The sequence below is a fragment of the Blennius ocellaris genome (genome assembly GCF_963422515.1).
Source record: "Blennius ocellaris genome assembly, chromosome: 6".
In the NCBI taxonomy this organism is placed as follows: domain Eukaryota; kingdom Metazoa; phylum Chordata; class Actinopteri; order Blenniiformes; family Blenniidae; genus Blennius; species Blennius ocellaris.
This window is the reverse complement of record NC_137655.1, coordinates 26,058,269-26,077,014: the sequence shown is the minus strand read 5'-3', so window position 1 is coordinate 26,077,014 and position 18,746 is coordinate 26,058,269. Positions and strand designations below refer to the sequence as shown.

At 43.6% G+C, this 18,746-nt stretch overlaps 1 protein-coding gene across 1 annotated transcript in view; it reads left to right on the top strand.

Annotated features, from left to right (window-relative positions):
- Window positions 1–18,746, top strand: part of itgav (integrin, alpha V) — a 60,362-nt gene that overhangs the window by 1,087 nt on the left and 40,529 nt on the right. Inside the window, exons 2-4 of the mRNA XM_080498281.1 lie at window positions 4,835–4,962; window positions 17,226–17,317; window positions 17,623–17,737. Coding sequence (XP_080354407.1) covers window positions 4,835–4,962; window positions 17,226–17,317; window positions 17,623–17,737 — 335 coding nt within the window. The remainder of the gene's footprint in view (window positions 1–4,834; window positions 4,963–17,225; window positions 17,318–17,622; window positions 17,738–18,746) is intronic.

Below are 18,746 nucleotides of genomic sequence, written 5' to 3'. Positions count from 1 at the left end.
GAGAGGACAGACTATAAGAGACAGGACAGACTATAATAGACAGGACAGTCTATGTGAGAGAGGACAGACTATAAGAGACAGGACAGACTATAATAGACAGGACAGTCTATGTGAGAGAGGACAGACTATAAGAGACAGGACAGACTATAAGAGACAGGACAGTCTATGTGAGAGAGGACAGACTATAAGAGACAGGACAGACTATAAGAGACAGGACTAGAGACAGGGCTGATCCAATCCATCGGTGTCGGGTTCTGATATGAACGTAATTCGCGGATCGGAAATGTCTGATCCAACCTGCAGAGTTCTGATCCATGAAGCCTCGTCTGCTTCACTGCTGCTGAAACGACTCCAGTGTTTCCCTGCTGCTCTGCTGGCTGCAAACTGTGGACTGGATTTCCTGGAGGGAGGCGGGTCTCAATGAGACCTGGAGGAACGAGTCAGGAAATCCAGTCCACAGTTTGCAGCCAGCTAGCAGGCTAGGGAAGTAGCACTGCGGCTATCCAACTTCTATCATGACCACATGTTGCTGTTTGGACGTATTTCAGGCTCAAAACAGCACAAAGCCTCAGAAACATGATGTTAGTAAAGCTGACGTCTCCAGCTGACGGAGGAGAAGCTCTGACATCAGAACAATGAGCAGCAGCGCCCCCAGGCTGTAGCAGGAGATTCACACCTCCGTGAAGCTGCGTCCTCCTCCACGCTAAACTCCCTGGAAATAGTCCCAATGGTCGGAGCTGCTTAGAGCTGGAAACATTCTGTTGCTGCTGCGTCGATAAAGAATTTCTCCAGGAATTAATAAAGTGATTGTGAGGTTTTAAACATAGAACTAGTTTATTAGAGACCATGACGTCACTCAGACCCACATTGTCCACATGGTTTATAGAACTAGTTTATTAGAGACCATGAAGTCACTCAGACCCTCACATTGTCCACATGGTTTATAGAACTAGTTTATTAGAGACCCACATTGTCCACATGGTTTATAGAACTAGTTTATTAGAGACCCACATTGTCCACGTGGTTTATAGAACTAGTTTATTAGAGACCCACATTGTCCACGTGGTTTATAGAACTAGTTTATTAGAGACCCACATTGTCCACATGGTTTATAGAACTAGTTTATTAGAGACCCACATTGTCCACATGGAACTAAAACACTTGGTCCTGCTTCCTTTTCTCACCTTCTACTGACCTCAAGTCGTCTGTAGAGAGAAAACATGCGTACGTCAGTGTTGCCAGATCAGATTGACCGTTTCCAGCCCAGTCCAAGAAAAACCAGCCCAAACCATGAATTTTCACGTACCATGAACCGGCCCCAATGTATTTTATCGGCCTGACGTGAACAAAAATCTCCCAATTGGGCGTAAAACCGCCCAGTGTGGCAACACTGGCCTACGTACATTCTGGCATGAGTCAACTGCTGCTATTAGAAGTGCAGCATTCCATCAGTGCAGATGTGGACATTAGTGCAGTTTTTATTGGTGTTTAGAGGAGGTAGTGGAGCCGCTGTGACGGGCAAATAACACATTTCCTGAACAAGCCGGTGTTGAACAACCCGGTGTTGAACAACCCGGTGTTGAACAACCCGGTGTTGTCTCTCCTGGTCGTCCAGCAGCAGCACCATGTGACCGAGTGGCTTTCAGCTCCCACGTTCATGTTTCAGGGGATTTTAAAAACGCTCCAGAAGTCCCTGCTCCTTATCATTTCCGTGTGTTTTCATTTATGTCATGATGCAAAGCCTTAAATTTCTCCTGTGAAACTTCCTTCAAAGTTATTAAGCGAAGTCATATCAAGTAATGAGTCCCTGCCCTCACGTTTCCAGCCGGATGTAGAGCGTTGTCCTACCGATACCCAGTGAAGTCTGTAATGGTAAACGTCTCTCCAGCTGATCGGGGCTCACTGGGCGAAGGCAGGCTGCATCCTCAACACACCAGCAGCTAACAGAGACACACTGACAGGGAGGCTACGTTTCTTTTATCTCAGATGAAAGCTTGTCCTTTTGGCGTTCTCATTTTAGAAAAGCTTTGTGTTTACATGGCAACATTGTGAAAAAGATGAGTGCGTCCAAATAGTCCCTCCTACCCCGGTGTTTAATTGGCCGCCATGATAAAGAGTGTTGGAATTCTCAATGAGCTGAGGAAAGGAGGCTCAATGCTTCCTTGAGAGCCTCCTTTAGCCTAGGAAACACTGATGCTTCCTTTAGCCTAGGAAACACTGATGCTTCCTTTAGCCTAGGAAACACTGATGCTTCCTTGAGAGCCTCCTTTAGCCTAGGAAACACTGATGCTTCCTTTAGCCTAGGAAACACCGATGCTTCCTTTAGCCTAGGAAACACTGATGCTTCCTTTAGCCTAGGAAACACCGATGCTTCCTTTAGCCTAGGAAACACTGATGCTTCCTTTAGCCTAGGAAACACTGATGCTTCCTTTAGCCTAGGAAACACTGATGCTTCCTTTAGCCTAGGAAACACTGATGCTTCCTTTAGCAGGTCACCAGTTGTTGTTGTTGTTGTTTGTTTTGGTAATGAAGCCACACACACATGAACAATGTGCTCTAAACATAAACAACGGTGAGAACACAGACATTCATATGGACAACACAGTTGTGTTGTTATTACTGTGACTGTCAAAATAAAAGCGCCAGGTCCCAGGAGAAGAAGAGCTGGGAGTCCTGACTCTGGAGGGAAACGTTGTCGTGATTCATCCGCTGACTGGTGAAAGAAGAATCATCACTGCAGTAGCAGCGGTTCACGATAGTTCTGTTTTCCCCCCCGCTGCCGATCATCGTGGTGTCAACAGACGCCCAAGACGCAACAGAAGCTTTCCGTCTTTGAAAGCGTTACCGTGGAAACCGAGACGCCGATCAACCTCCAAATGTAGGTGTTTAGGTTTGGAGGAAGCCCCGGACGGGGAGCTGCTGCCACCCTCCAGTTATCATGTTCCACTACGGACCCGCATGGAAGGAAGCACCGGGGCCTCGCCGGGGCTCCTTCTTCTAAAAGTTCTCAAAGTCCAAGACAATTTAGGAACAGAAGCTCCGACATTGATTGAAAAAAAAAAAAAAAAAACCCTTTGCTTGAACATATTTGACTTTTGTTTTCAGTTAAGTGGGATTCTAAAACCTACGTTTGCATGTTTGGACGACGTTCATGAAAAAGATGGAAGTCTGCCATCGAAACATGGCAAAGAAGCGTCGTCATGGAGATGAAGGTGGAAGCGCCACATTGAAAAACATCAAAGTTTGGTTTTAAAAACCTACTTTCCTAAAAAGATGACAGCAGAACACTTGTGAACAAACGAAAGGCACAATGAGCTTAATTGAACTATGAAGGAACTGCAGCTTAAAACCTTTTCAACTCTACTTTAAGAAGTTTTTCTACAAGTACTTCATGAATGGAACTCTTCTCATCATGTCTTTGGTGGAAGCAGGACATTTTCCTACACAGTGGAGGAATGTATATATTTAGCAGTCTGCTGTTTGAAATGGGAATTATTGTCACGTGACTGATCAGGAAGGTTTTCATCCTGAGGTTCTAGAAGCGTGTCGGTCCTCCACATGGGGAGTTGATCCAGTGAGCTTGTGTTGCTCTGGAGCTCTTCAGACGTCTTTCTTCCATGACTGTCGTCTTCCTGCTCTTGTTTCCTGTTTTACTTGTGGAGTGTCTGTTTGGAACGATAGCTAAACACTCCTGCAGCCGTGGATTTACAGTTTGCCTCTTACCCCCATGTCATGACAGAGATTTGACCCACCCACAGAATTACAAAACGCAGCTATTTGGCAAACTTTAATACCAAAATCTTGCACAAGAAGAAGAAAACAAATTGTTCAATCGAGGGATTTCACTTCCGATCCAGATACCCGATTTTGAATATCTGCTGATACCGATAATATTCTGCTACTAGAGCTCTGTTAGGTTTAATAATATGATTATTATCTTTTGTATGAGACTGTAATAAACTCCTCTCTACAGTAAAGTAACAAATGTAGGAATGTTTGCAGTTATTCTGTCAAGACAACTTGAGGTTAGTAGTAGATTGTGTGGCCTGAGATCTACTCTGTTAAATATGTGTAATTATTTGACGGGTTCATCAGGTTTTCACAGAAAAACACTGCATCTCACACATCAGAGTACTTTAGAATACGGCTGGATGATTTGACGTGTTTAAAAAAATCAATGTTCTTTTTTCTTTTTTTTTTTGAAAAATTTGAGTTTCGATTCTTTTGTCTCAATGCACTTAAAAATGACTGCAGACGTCAGATATATTGTTTAAAGTACAACTTTAATGCTGTTTGTCCTCAGTGCTAAAATGCATAAAAATAAAAATCCCAAAATATAAAGTAAATGAGGCTCTGTCATTCAACAAATTCAAGCTTTAAACAGATTTAAGCAAATCCAAACGGAAATCCACAAGGAACGGTGGAACAGAAGGCAAAAAACGCAGAGAAACTGGTGGGAAAGAAACATGAATGTGCAAAATAAAAATGTTTTCTACCTACAAACTCAATAAATCGATTACATGGATTTATTTGCCCAGCTCTACTCGCGAACTTTATTTACTGTGTGGCTCGTCAGTAAATCCTCATAAAGAAGGAATATTGACAATGTTGGTGGTTTCCTCCCCTAAACCCTGTTGAGAACTTCTTAAACAAGAGGTTAAAGCCTCAGTTCTGCTTCCGCACACAAAGGATGGTCGGAAACTCTGCGTTGTCACGTTGCGCTCCACTGGTCAAAGTTCCGAGGAGTTCAGTCTGTGTTACCTGCTGAATATCTTCTTCCTGTTTTGCCCGTTTTCCTATCCTCACGCAACGTTTCGTCCTTTTCCCTCCCCAGTTCTGACGTGCTGATCGGAGCCCCTCGGGCCAACAGCAGCTCCGGCACGGTGCTGGAGCGAGGCGCCGTGTACAGCTGCCCCTGGAGGACGTCCTCCGCCTGCCAGCAGCTGCAGTTTGATGACAAAGGTACCTGGAACGCTCCAAACCGCCGACGCTTCATGTTGGCGCAGCGGGGCAGCGACTCATTGAGGCTTTCAGGGTCGAGTCAGATCCTCTGCAGTTGCTTTCTGAATAAACACACAAGCCACCAGAACCCTACTCTACTTTTAATGTTAAACTGGGTTTGTTTTTTTTTATCACCGAGGTTTGACTGAGAGAGTGAAGATAATGTTTCTGTGTGATTACAGAGACGTTGTGTATTTCCATGACTGCCTCGTAGTAAAAACCCGCGTTGCATTTGAAGTGTTTCCCTGCGAGCCGCCACGTAGTGTGACGTCGGCGTTGGTGTTCAAAACCTGGAGAACGACGCTGACGCGGATCGGCTCAAATCACAAGCCGCTGCAGCAGATCGCACGCCGCTCGCTTCGTGTGCAGCTTCTTGAGCCCAACTTCATGGAGTCTGTTTGCGAGTTTCCTCCCAAAAGGTTTCCCTCAGAGTTTTCAAGTAGTTCTGGATCATACAAAGTCCTGGTTTTTCAAAAAATCTTTAAACGTCTCCATTTTTGAGAGTTGGCCTGCCTTTGTAAAAAAAAAAGCATTTGCTCAGTGTTGTACAATCAAACGAGTTGGAGTGAGTAAGTAAGATACAAGAAGGTCACATAGAATGAAAAATATCTGAAAAAAAGACCAAAATGAGTAAACGTGACGCTGTCAAGCTTCAGTGTCCTGTTAAAAACATGCAAACCGTGGATTTGACCTCAAATTGTGATTTTGGGGGAACTGAAGGTGCTGAAAGACGCTGGTTGATCTTGCGGTGTAATAACGGAGCGCAGCCGCTTCCTCAGTTTGCACTAACACTGTTATTGACGGGATAATGAAGGTTGAGCTCAGAGCGACGCCGCTCGTCTCGTGTACGGACACATTCAGGAATGTGTGGCGAGGCGGAGCTGTGTGGGCTCGTCTAGGAACTCCTGCTTTCTCCTCTTCTGTTTATCCTTCCTGCAAACGTCTCTCTTGCAGTTGCACAAAGTCGTTTTGTTCTTCACAATAGAACAAATGGCACATATAAGACACTAAAAACTAAAAGGTTTTACAATTTCAGGAAAGTGACTGTCAGTTTGAACTTGAGGCAAACTGCATAGTGTTAAAAGGGGAGTGGGGGGGGTGATGGGTGGGGGGTGTAGGGGTGGGGGGGGGGTGAAGCAGTAAGTGATGGAAACACTGCTTGAGCAACAGATGTTTCAAGGTTTAACTGGCAACTTGTTGGTAATTTAATGGACATAAAGACCATTTTAGGCTCCGTTTAAAGAACATTTTTAAAATGTCTGTTTACATGACAGTGTCAGAAAACAGTGTAGTTTTCATAATGGGCCACTAGTGGGTGCTGCTGCTTGTTTTTGCAACATGGGCACAAACAATAATACACATAAACAATGAGAACAGGGACATTGTCGTGGCCAGAAGACAGAGTGTTCACGGAGTGACCCACCAGGAGAACATGACACCCTAGAGACCGCCAATATCAGTGTCCACCTACTGAGCATGTGCAGAAGAATTTACTGCCACCGTGGTGCGCAGTCGCAGCATTTCAGAAAACTTATATGCGTTTTCAAAAAGTTCCACTTTGGGACCCGTTTTCAAAGTGTAGCTTTTTCGGTGGTTCAGAGAATCGTAATGTTGTAAAGTGACGACTGAAACACAAGCAGAAGGTTGGAGACGAGCCGAGGCTTGTCTCAACTTGTTACAACTGGGGTTTAATGGGTTCTGTGGAAAATCACCTTTGCTGCCTTTGCTTTATCAGTAAAAACACGAATAGAGACCATTTGTACATATTGTTCTTTGGTTTAAATGTTTGATACGAATAAGTTCTTGGCCTGGACACATTTCTCTTTGCTGAGGGGAAGTGGGTGAGGCTCAACTGGACGATATCTGATATCATGTCCTCAGAATAACTTGTCACCATTAGGCACTCTTTGAATTAAATGTGGTGCAGTGGGTGGATTTTTAATGGCTGTGTCAAAATAAACCTCACCAAAGTGACTTGGTTTGTGAGGTGCTTTAACCTTTTCGACCCGTCAATGTTTTTTTTTAAATCTCTGCACTCCAGCTGTTGTCGAGACGTTCAGTTGAATTCTCCTGAAATCCACCCAAGATTTGTTTTCTTCATAATTGCCGTCATGTTCAGTTTCACTCAAATATGAGGGGAAATGAAGGCAGTGTGGATTTTGAGAATGAAATATATCACAGATCTATGGGACTGCAGACACTAGAATACTAGTGATTTAGCCTCTAAAAGTAGTGAAAGAAAAATAAACCTTCCACCCACATAGAAGAAAAAGGAGAATATGAACTGGGAGTCGCAAACCTGTCGGTTATTGTCCACGTGCAGGAAGAAGCATTTATTACGACTGCGGTTTCACAAAGGCCGTGCCCCGCCCCCGTTTCCATGGAGATATAAGGACGCAGCATTTTCGGTGGCTCCATTGTCGTGTAATCACACGTCCGAAACGCAATGAAAATGTTCCATTTTCGCTTAAAGTCCCAGTGAAATGTAAAACACTACTTTGAAAAAAACGATAGTTGGGGTTCTACTTGTAAGGTTTCTCCGACTCTGCCCCACCAGTGTTGTCGCATAACAAAGTTATTTGAATTTTGAATCTCCAGCCGAGGAAGTCGGGGGAATCCTTCTTCGTGGGCGTGACGTGAAGAGTTGTGCAGATCTCCATCTGTTGTGTTTATATCGGCTTGTTTCCTCTTAAATATCAAGTTTTTACAGTGTTTTGAAGTTATAGTCGGCGTTTTAGGAGCCTTGATGAAAGATTGAGCCTGGAAGAGACCGAGAGAGGAGAAAAGGAGCACGGGCGGCGGGAGCCGCGAGCTCGCGTGGCTAGCGGCTAGCAGGAGCCTCTAGCTCGGGCGGCTAGTAGATGATCAAGTAACACTTGGACTCATCTTCGGTGATTCCACAGTCTTCTAGCTCTTGGACGTGTTGGATCCAGGAAGCCGGTCGTTCTGCCAAAAGTCAGGAGCCTCAAAGCCTCAAAGGTGAAAAGTGGCGGCTGCTGAGGCGAGGAGACGAGGACGAATGGAGGACGAAGCGTCTTCTGCTTCCTCAAACATGTTCCAGACGGGGTCACCGATGGCAGAACCACCTTCTGTGTCTTCTTCATCAATCACTGGGTTTGAAATGACCATGATGATGAAATATGGTTCAATTCAGCCTCTTCGTGGTCAAAACTCTGATCCTCCATCATGTAAACACAACTTGGGCGTGTGCACAACTCGTGATGTCACTCTGTTATTGTCAGAAGCTCCGCCCAGCAGAGGAAATAGCGCCGTTTATCGGCTATTTTCTCTCAGATTGTCGTGTTTTAACATTTTACCTTCAGCCAGTTAGCAGGAAAACATTCTAGAAGAGACACCAGAGTGTTTTGGAGGTGGAACCTTCATTTCACTGGGACTTTAAAGTTCAGTGTAAATGAGAGGCGGGTGTCTGGACGACGAGACGGGAGGACAACGGCACACAGACGAGACGTTTGATTGTCGTTTCTACGTCTGTTCATTCATTGTCTTACAGACGCTGCTGAAATGAGCAGAGGAACGAAAGTAAATTCACGAAGCAAACATGACTGTTAACAAACATGTCTTATGTCATTCATCCATCAGGAAGCACAGTGAAATAGTTTTCAGGAGAAAATGTATGTTGCATTCGAACACGTGAGCAGAAATCAGTAGTTTTATTCCTCATTTGACCAAATCGTATGCGTGACTGCAAAGCTTCTCAGCTGTTGTGTCCTTCACCCTTTAGCATGCTGCTTTGTTTATCCATGCAATTTTAGTTGGTTATGATTATTTTGTACAACCACTGAGCGAATAATCCCAGTGTGACGCCATCGGTCTGCGTTCAGAACTGCACAGGAAGTGGTTTCAAAGCTGTTTTACTGCTGCCTATCAGCGTCTGGCTGGGTGTGAACGCCATGGCCTCAAAGATTCAGCTCTGATAATCACTTGGTGCACAATGTACAAAAGATAGTATTTCAAAAGGCGTGTTGTCCTGTGATGAAGCGCTGCAGTGTTTGCAGACCGCTGGTGACGGCGCTAATAACCCAGACGGTGTGCGACTGGTCAGACGATTCAGTGGTGTTGAAGCATAAAGCCGGTCCCAAATCGCCTGACGACTTGGGGTGAAAACGTCAAAATCCCGTCAGAAACGGTGAACTGACGTCACTCAGACCGTCAGATTCAGACGATTAGAAACAATCCCTGAGATGATGCACGTGAAATGATTCCCTTGGGGGGGGAAGCTGGGTTCCTGTTGGAACAAGTTAACGACGATGCTGACGGCGCTGAACTGAAGTTGTGGCCGACTCGCATTCCTTCTGAGTTGTTCAGCGTGTGAAGGAGCCACACTGCATTTTATTAAAACTCAGGTGTGTTTACATGTGCACAGATGTGGCACCCTGGGTATGTCGACTTTTATGTTGGAGACCCCGTTTAAACCGCATCCTCCTGCTCTGTGTGCTCAAAGCCTCAACGTCTTCCTGTGGTAATAATGCAAGTAACTCCGTCTTTTTAAGATATTATAAATACGTTTCAATCTTTTTCAAATGGTTCCAATTGCAAATCATTTTTTCCTCATCACCAAACATCTCACCAGTCCAGTTGCTGAAAGAATTTATGTACAAGAAGTAAAATGCATCAAATGCTTCATTACTATAATAGACATAAAAAACAGTAAATTCCAATAATGAGGAAGATGCAGTTAACAAGAGGAAGAAGGTCGTGCAGATTGCTGAAAGTAAAACACGCTAAACCATAAAGATTCTTTACGGCCTCATTTTAATTGTCGGCTCTAAAAACAAAGCGCCTCAAACGTCTGCGTTCTCCTTTTAGCCGCCTCGGATCGATGCTAAATGTCTTTTATCCTCAGATGGGACTTGGATAATGTGTTAAACAAAGACGGGGGATCAGAGGTGAATCAGTGTAAAGAGCCCGAGGCTGTGAGTGTTTGTGTACTTGAGTCTGGTTGGTATTCCGCAGGAGCCCTCAGCCATGAAAGTAGGAAGTAACAAACACACCACACACTCTAAAATAGCGATGCCCTGCCCCCTTCCACAAACAAAACATAGACACTGTGGCTTCAGTAGTCGGCACAAGAGAAAGTACCAGAACCGTACTGAGAGTTGCTTCCAGAGAGACTTTAAAACTTTTGAATTTCAAGCAAGTTAATGACCAACTTCTTCATCTTTCTGCTTCTTGAGTCAATCTGTCCATCGTCTGCAGCTGCCGGCTTCATCCACACTCAAGTTGTTGAAGCTGGAGGAAGGAAAAACACAATAATAATAATAATAATCATAAACATTCTCACACATTGACACACACTCACACTTGTGAACAATTGGTGTAAATAGAGAGAATTCCTTCAGTGTTTCTCAGGCCCCATTTACACCACAACGTTTCACGTGACACCTACTACGTAAAAAAAAAAAAAGAAAAAAGTGTGTTTCCACTGCAGCAGCGGACAGAGACAACCATGCAGTTAGTATGCCGGGCCACAAGAGGGCGCTGTTGCTTGATTTCATAATGAAACTACACAGACGTGTGCAGAGAAGAATACGCTATAAACGTGAAGAAAATGGAGAGAACCCCACATGTTTGTTTCCACCTGCATGAGCAGGATGGAGGACAGACGAGCATGAGTCGTAACAGGCTCCGCCTCCGGCCGTCTCTGCAGGAGGGATGAGCGGCCGTGAAAGAGTCTTTCCACCTGGGGAGGAGGGATAAAAACGTTGCAGACACTCTGCATCTGCACAGTGGTGTCGTGTAAACGGACCCCCCCAGCAGTGAAGACAGTTTTTGCAGATAGACTCGTAAGCGTTGTCGTGTAAACAGGGCCTTAGTGGATAACGCTTCAAAATGGCTAAAACGTGGCTGCAGTATTTCAGCATCTTACAATCATGTCAGTTTGGATCTCCTTTAATGGAGAGCCAGTGTTTTGTAACGGGACAAAAAAGCCTGGTGGTCTGTGACGGTCTTGTCTGGTGCGTTTGCTCAAGGGCCCCGTTCAATGTTGCGCCGACACCGCAGCTTTTGAAAACTATTTACATGGAAATGACAGAAATGAACGATGCCGTTGGCGTGTTGTTGATATGGGCCGAGGCGTGACACTCAGGAGGCAGCCATTGTTGTTATTGTTCCTCTACTAGCTCATGTGCAGGTTACTATGGTTACTACTGCTGTAGTGTGTGGTTTTTGAGTTTCCATGGAGACGGAGTGGGGGCGCTTTCTAAAAGTTTTCGGTGACTGAGCACTGCTATCATTTAAACGAACACCCAAAATGTACTGGAACTTTTCAGTTTTCATTTGAGAAAAACGACGTGTAAACTAACCTAAATCTTCTTTCAGATGAGTTTTAAACAGAAGAGGCGCTTATTAGTGATAAGTAAATTTGTACTTTATATTAAAGATTAGTACTTGGTGTAATGGGAATTAACATTTTTGCAAGTTATCGTTGATTCATGCATGTTTGTGTTGTTTGCTGCTTTACGCCTGCCGGGCCGCGAGTCGTTGTACCTTGTACTGATGAGAAGATATTTGAACGGCGCCGCTCTGAGACGTCTTCAAGGTCTCTGGCCTTTGGGCTGGAGGAATACCTTATCTTAGGGAATTCCTACCTTCTCAGCTCACATAGAAATGTACTTACACACACACACATACACACCAGTGTTCACCTTGCTTTGTTGTATCATGGAATAAGAATGTAACCACCCACTTCAACGTTGGGAATAAAAGCGGGCAGCAGAGGGAAGAACAGGGCAGATTGATGAAGGAGCTGTCAGGTGACTTCACTCTCTGCCCTTGAGCAAGAAATGTTGATTGTTGTGACTATTATTGCTCTCCATACTGGGGTTGTCTCTTTTCTATCATTCTCGCAGGTTTTTCACCTAACAATTAGTTAATATGTTACAAATGTATAGGTTTTATCACTTGTTTCCATAGAGTGACACTTTTCTTTGTATCCGAAAATATAAGAAGTAAGACATAAACAAGTGCAGTATGGCCTGCAGACAGGAGTGTGCGCTGATTTCTACGTCTTTCCTGAATAAAACGCCGGTCAGACGATCAGTCCAGCTCTTGTAACAGTAAAATACCGTTTGGTCGTCTGGCTTCATGCAGTTTGTCGTTTCAGGCCTCAGAATGTCCATAAAAGGTTTTGAACAGCCTCAGTAAACCTTGTGGAGGGGGCGGTTTGCACAGGATGTTTACCTTTCAGCTACACGGCGCACCTCATAGCCCGACCTTTGAGTCACCAAGACATCTGGTTGGAGTGCCTTTCAGCAAGGCACTGGCAATACTGGGAGCTCGCAACCTCTGCAGGCTGGGACAGAAATCCAACGTGTTCAGACGTTATTCCCCCGGCTGGAGGGCTTTTAGTGACTGGCCTAGTGTGTGTGTGTGTGTGTGTGTGTGTGTGTGTGTGTGTGTGTGTGTGTGTGTGTGTGTGTGTGTGTGTGTGTGTGTGTGTGTGTGTGTGTGTGTGTGTGTGTGTGTGTGTGTGTGTGTGTGTGTGTGTGTGTGTGTGTGTGTGTGTGTGCACAATAGAGGCCTTTGTTGTTCATTTGACCTGAGTGATTATTGGTCAGAGCTTTACTGGACCAGAGGAAAGAATTAACTGGAATTTTTCTGTGTGTGTGTTGTGGTATGACCCTGACTCTGTGTGTTGTGGTATGACCCTGACTCTGTGTGTTGTGGTATGACCCTGACTCGGTGTGTTGTGGTATGACCGTGACTCGGTGTGTTGTGGTATGACCCTGACTCTGTGTGTTGTGGTATGACCGTGACTCGGTGTGTTGTGGTGTGACCCTGACTCGGTGTGTTGTGGTGTGACCCTGACTCGGTGTGTTGTGGTATGACCGTGACTCGGTGTGTTGTGGTATGACCATGACTTGGTGTGTTGTGGTATGACTCTGACTCGGTGTGTTGTGGTATGACCCTGACTCGGTGTGTTGTGGTATGACCCTGACTCGGTGTGTTGTGGTATGACCCTGACTCGGTGTGTTGTGGTATGACCCTGACTGGGTGTGTTGTGGTATGACCCTGACTCGGTGTGTTGTGGTATGACCCTGACTCGGTGTGTTGTGGTATGACTCTGACTCGGTGTGTTGTGTTATGACCCTTACTCGGTGTGTTGTGGTATGATCCTGACTCGGTGTGTTGTGGTATGACCATGACTCGGTGTGTTGTGGTATGACCGTGACTCGGTGTGTTGTGGTGTGACCCTGACTCGGTGTGTTGTGGTATGACCGTGACTCGGTGTGTTGTGGTATGACTCTGACTCGGTGTGTTGTGGTATGACCCTGACTCTGTGTGTTGTGGTATGACCCTGACTCGGTGTGTTGTGGTATGACCGTGACTCGGTGTGTTGTGGTATGACCCTGACTCTGTGTGTTGTGGTATGACCGTGACTCGGTGTGTTGTGGTGTGACCCTGACTCGGTGTGTTGTGGTGTGACCCTGACTCGGTGTGTTGTGGTATGACCGTGACTCGGTGTGTTGTGGTATGACCATGACTTGGTGTGTTGTGGTATGACTCTGACTCGGTGTGTTGTGGTATGACCCTGACTCGGTGTGTTGTGGTATGACCCTGACTCGGTGTGTTGTGGTATGACCCTGACTGGGTGTGTTGTGGTATGACCCTGACTCGGTGTGTTGTGGTATGACCCTGACTCGGTGTGTTGTGGTATGACTCTGACTCGGTGTGTTGTGTTATGACCCTTACTCGGTGTGTTGTGGTATGATCCTGACTCGGTGTGTTGTGGTATGACCATGACTCGGTGTGTTGTGGTATGACCGTGACTCGGTGTGTTGTGGTGTGACCCTGACTCGGTGTGTTGTGGTATGACCGTGACTCGGTGTGTTGTGGTATGACTCTGACTCGGTGTGTTGTGGTATGACCCTGACTCGGTGTGTTGTGGTATGACTCTGACTCGGTGTGTTGTGGTATGACTCTGACTCGGTATTTAAAGGGGAAGTTTAAGCCGCCTGGTTTAGACCTTTGAACTACATGAATGTTCATTACTGGTTACAAAGCAGCATTGTATTGTTTCATTGTAACAACAATATAATTGAATTGTATTACTGATCTCGGGTTCAGCTTGTAAACAATTTGTGAAATCTGTGTTACAAGACCATCAGATTTTGTTGATCGACAATAGTAATATAGTAGTGAATGTCTATTATTGAATGTAGCTGTGTATATTGAATATTTTCAAGGGTTTTCTGTTAACTCATCGTAGTACACTGGTGCCCAACATGTTTGAAAGAAGAGTCAACCTTAACGTTATGTCCCTCAAACAGCTGGTCAACGTTTATCCCTGTTGACTCGTGTTTCCAGATTCTTAGATCAACAGTCACTTCCCAATTTATGAGGTTTTTTGATCGAGTACAATTGTCCTGATAAGGTTCACTTCTGGGTCACGTAGTGATGAGGTGGTTAGCATTGTCATACTGAAAATATCCCCGGTTTAAATCCGGCTTGAGGGCCTTTTGGTAGGAAGTTGGCATTCATTGGTTTTGTTTGCTGTTTACTGCTATAGTTAAAAACATAATGTGTCTAGATGTTAATGTGAGTGTATGTGACTTTCCTGTGATGATGGGACGTCTGTCCAGCTGGTTTGTTCCTGGTCACCTGGGATCAGCTTCAGCCTCGGGCTTCAGGTAAACCCTGATCACCCGCAGAGCTGCCTGACTCTTGTTTTGCACCACCTTGAGGTGTGAATGTGTAAACGTTGAGGTTGACATCAGCATTAGCAACACAACTTTATTAATGTGACCACAGAACCGAGGCTGAAGACTCTTAGTCATGTTGGTTCTGAGTGTTTCTGCTGTGGACCAACTTCTGTGGTCGAGGAGTGAAGCCTCCTCTCGACAGACAACAAACAAAGAGACAGGTTGTTGCCATGGCGACAGTGCTGTTGAGATGGTAACTAGCTGGCAGTGCCCACTTGGCATCACGGTCGGCTGATTCACCAGCATAATAGCAGATTTGTGAAACGTGTCATTTATTGCCAGAGGGGTAATCCCATGCCCCTGGTACTCCACCCTCGTTGTGAGACGAGCTCCACAATCCTCTGAACACCTTGGACCAGACAAACTCCTCTCAGGGAATCTGTGGCGTTTATAATCCACTGCCAACTGTTGTCAGAGGCCGGAGCCTCCCACCATGACGGGAAAAGCCCACATGTCATCACCGCCTGCCTGCAACACCCAAACACTCGTCTGCTCCCCGTCAGCAGTCAGCAAGAGATTAGTCCAGTACTCCTCTTCATACTTCAGTAGACATTGAGAACTTGGGTTTGTGGTGTGAAGTCGTTAGTCATCTGGGCGCAGAGAAGGGCCGGCCACTGTGGGCGGCTGATAACAACAACAACAACAACAACAACACTGTTGTAACACTGTTGGCCACCAAATGACACAACCTGGAGCTTTTGGTCTTTTTCTCTTGAAAACCGTCAATATATCATCTGCCGCCTCTTTATTTAGAAACCAAACACACCCGCAGACAGTGACTGACCCCACAGTGGGTCATGGGTGAGGCTTGGAAATGAAAGGTTGCTCGTTTGAATTGTTGGACTGACAGACATTTCATAAAGTTTCGCAGTTTGCTGGGTGGATCGTCTGCCAGTTTTGGCCCATGGACCTTGTGTTTGGCAGACCCTCGTTTGGTCTGGAGGTCGTTACTGTCCATTACTGTGACGGCATAAAGGATGGGCACTATTATCAAAAATTAAAATCCAAAAGTTCCCTGGCGAGTGCAGACTTAAGTCTGGTACAACGCCACAGATGAACCAAAACCCAAACAACGTGGAAATGCAACCGACAAGCGTCCAGCCTGTGTGGTGGATCTTTAAAAACCACGTTTGTCAAAAATAAAACCATAGTTGTTTATCACTTTAGCGCCTAAAGCCATTCTGCTATAAGTCTGTGAAGCAGATCATAGTCTTGAGTTCTACGTTCCTCTGGCTGTGTGATTGAGCCGGTCGTCATACTGTCTCGACTCCTGCCAGTCTTATTCACACATCCTGTCTGAGGCTGGAGTCCGTCAGCCAGTCATTTATAGCCTGTCGTGATCAGGAGGTTGCATGAATTTATCCCCCTTTGAATGGAAAGTTGCTAAAAGGAAAGAGGAACTTTAGACAAAAAAACAGCTAAAAGGTTCTGGTTCTTCCTTTGGAAAACTGCTGCACAGTTCCAGATTATTTTTTGTACATTGGATTGGTGACACGATGACTCCTTTTTCCTTTTTCCCCGAACAAATGATGCTGCTCTTTAGGTTTGATTCAAACTGACTGCTTTCAAGTTTTTCCAATCCAGTTCTGTTTTCAAAATAACATTTATGTGTTCAACAGGTCTTTTTATTTGGTTTTCACACTCCGCAAAAAAAGGCTGAGGAACATTGTGTGGTAGATTTTTTATTTGGCCTCATAATGCGTCTTTACAATAAATCTTTTATCATTTGAGAGCCTGATTGTTTCCCTTTTTGAACGGTGCCACATTTCTGAGGCAAGGCAAGAGTGTCTAAAACGCAGCGCTTTCCAAGAACATAAAGGAAATACATGAAAACAAAGCAATTAAAAATACATAAAAAGAAGAAATAAAGTCACTTGTTTTATTAGCTTCGCCTTGATAGAGTTTTAAGATGAATTGTTTAGGGTTAGGGTTAGGGTTAGGGTTAGGGTTAGGGTTAGGGTTAGCCTGAGCAAATATTGGGAACCTGCTTCTATGCTGAGCACCAGTGCTCAATGTGTTGATATAGAATATTATTGAATGTTTCAGATGATGGCGTTGAAGAAAAAGGTGGAACTGTCATTGCAATATATATATATATATATATATATATATATATATATATATATATATATATATATATATATATATATATATATATATATATATATACACACACACACACACACACACACACACATATATATGTGTGTGTGTATATATGTGTATGTATGTATTATATATATATATATATGTATATGTATGTGTGTGTGTGTATATATATATATATGTGTGTGTGTGTGTGTGTGTGTATATATACATACATATACATACATACACACACATATATATGTATATACATATATATATATGGTGTATACACACACACACACACACACACACACACACACACACACACACACACACACACACACACACACACACACACACACACACACCCCAGTTTGTAATATGTAATTTAATGAGATTATCTCTCTTTTCCAGATGACAGGGTGAATTCTCAAGGGGCCCAGATGGAGTTTAAATCCAAGCAGTGGTTTGGAGCCTCGGTTCGATCGAACGGGCAACACATCCTGGTAAGAAAGATGACGCTGTACAATGTGACCTTCAGGTGGATTCTTTTATTTAAAATTTTGGAACAATTCTATAAGGGGAAAAAGCTAAACATGCACAGAAAGCAGCAGCAGACGTGGTTGTAGCGGTAGAGAGGGAAAACATGAACATGCAGACTTTTAATTTTCTTTATTATGAAGAAGACACGATCATAAAAGCACTTTTTAAACAGATATGAAGCCTAGTTGCCACTGGAATGATCCGTGTGTGCGTTGTGAAGCCCCTCCGCCCACCTCTTGTCGACGCCCCTGTACGTTGTGTCTCCCAGGCCTGTGCTCCTCTGTACCAGTGGTCCACCTTCGGCGTCTCTGAGCGCGAGCCGGTGGGAACCTGCTTCCTGAAGAAAGGAGAAACGGTGGTGGAATACTCGCCCTGCAGATCCAGTACGCTCCTTTTCCCTCTCATCAAACCCCAAATCCCTTCGTCAACCTCCAGGATCTTGTTCAGTTTATTTCAGTTTCTCGTCTCATAGAGTCCAACAGTGAGAAGGTGGATTCCACTCACGTCTTTGCACCGCTCTGATAAGACGGGACGTCACGCCAGCAGCTTCACTTTAAAGCTGCCCTCAGTTCATTTTGACGTTTTACTTTTTCAGTCTCTGGGCTTCACTGAGCTCTCGCAGTTTCAAACTGTTAAAGATTATCACGTAAACGTAGAGGAGCATTAATCGGCTGTAAAGAGCCAGGGAGATCTGAGGAGCAAGAAAAGAACTGACTCAGTCTTCCTATACAAATCAATTCAGTCCTCTGTGTTTGTGAGGAACCCCGTGTTGTCATTTTCCTCATGGTTTAATAACAAACACATTATTATTATTATTATTATTATTATTATTGTTATTATTATTATTATTATTATTGCTATTGTTATCATTGTTATTATTATTATTGTTAATATTATTATTGTTGTTGTTATTAATAATAATATAACTATTATTATTGTCATTATTGTTATTATTATTATTATTATTGTTAATATTATTATTGTTGTTGTTATTAATAATAATATCACTATTATTATTATCAATAATAATGTTATTATTATTAATAATAATATTATTATTATTATTATTATTATTAATAATAATATTACTATTATTATTATTAATAATAATAATAATGTTATTATTAATAATTATATTATTATTATTATTATTGCTATTGTTATCATTGTTATTATTAATATTATTGTTAATATTATTATTATTGTTGTGGTTGTTATTAATAATAATATTACTCTTATTAATAATAATGTTGTTATTAATAATATTATTATTATTGTTATTATTATTATCATTAATAATGGTGTTATTATTATTATTATTATTATTTATTGTTATTATTATTATTATTATTATTATGGGTCAACTGAAAAATGTAGATGGATAAAAACAAG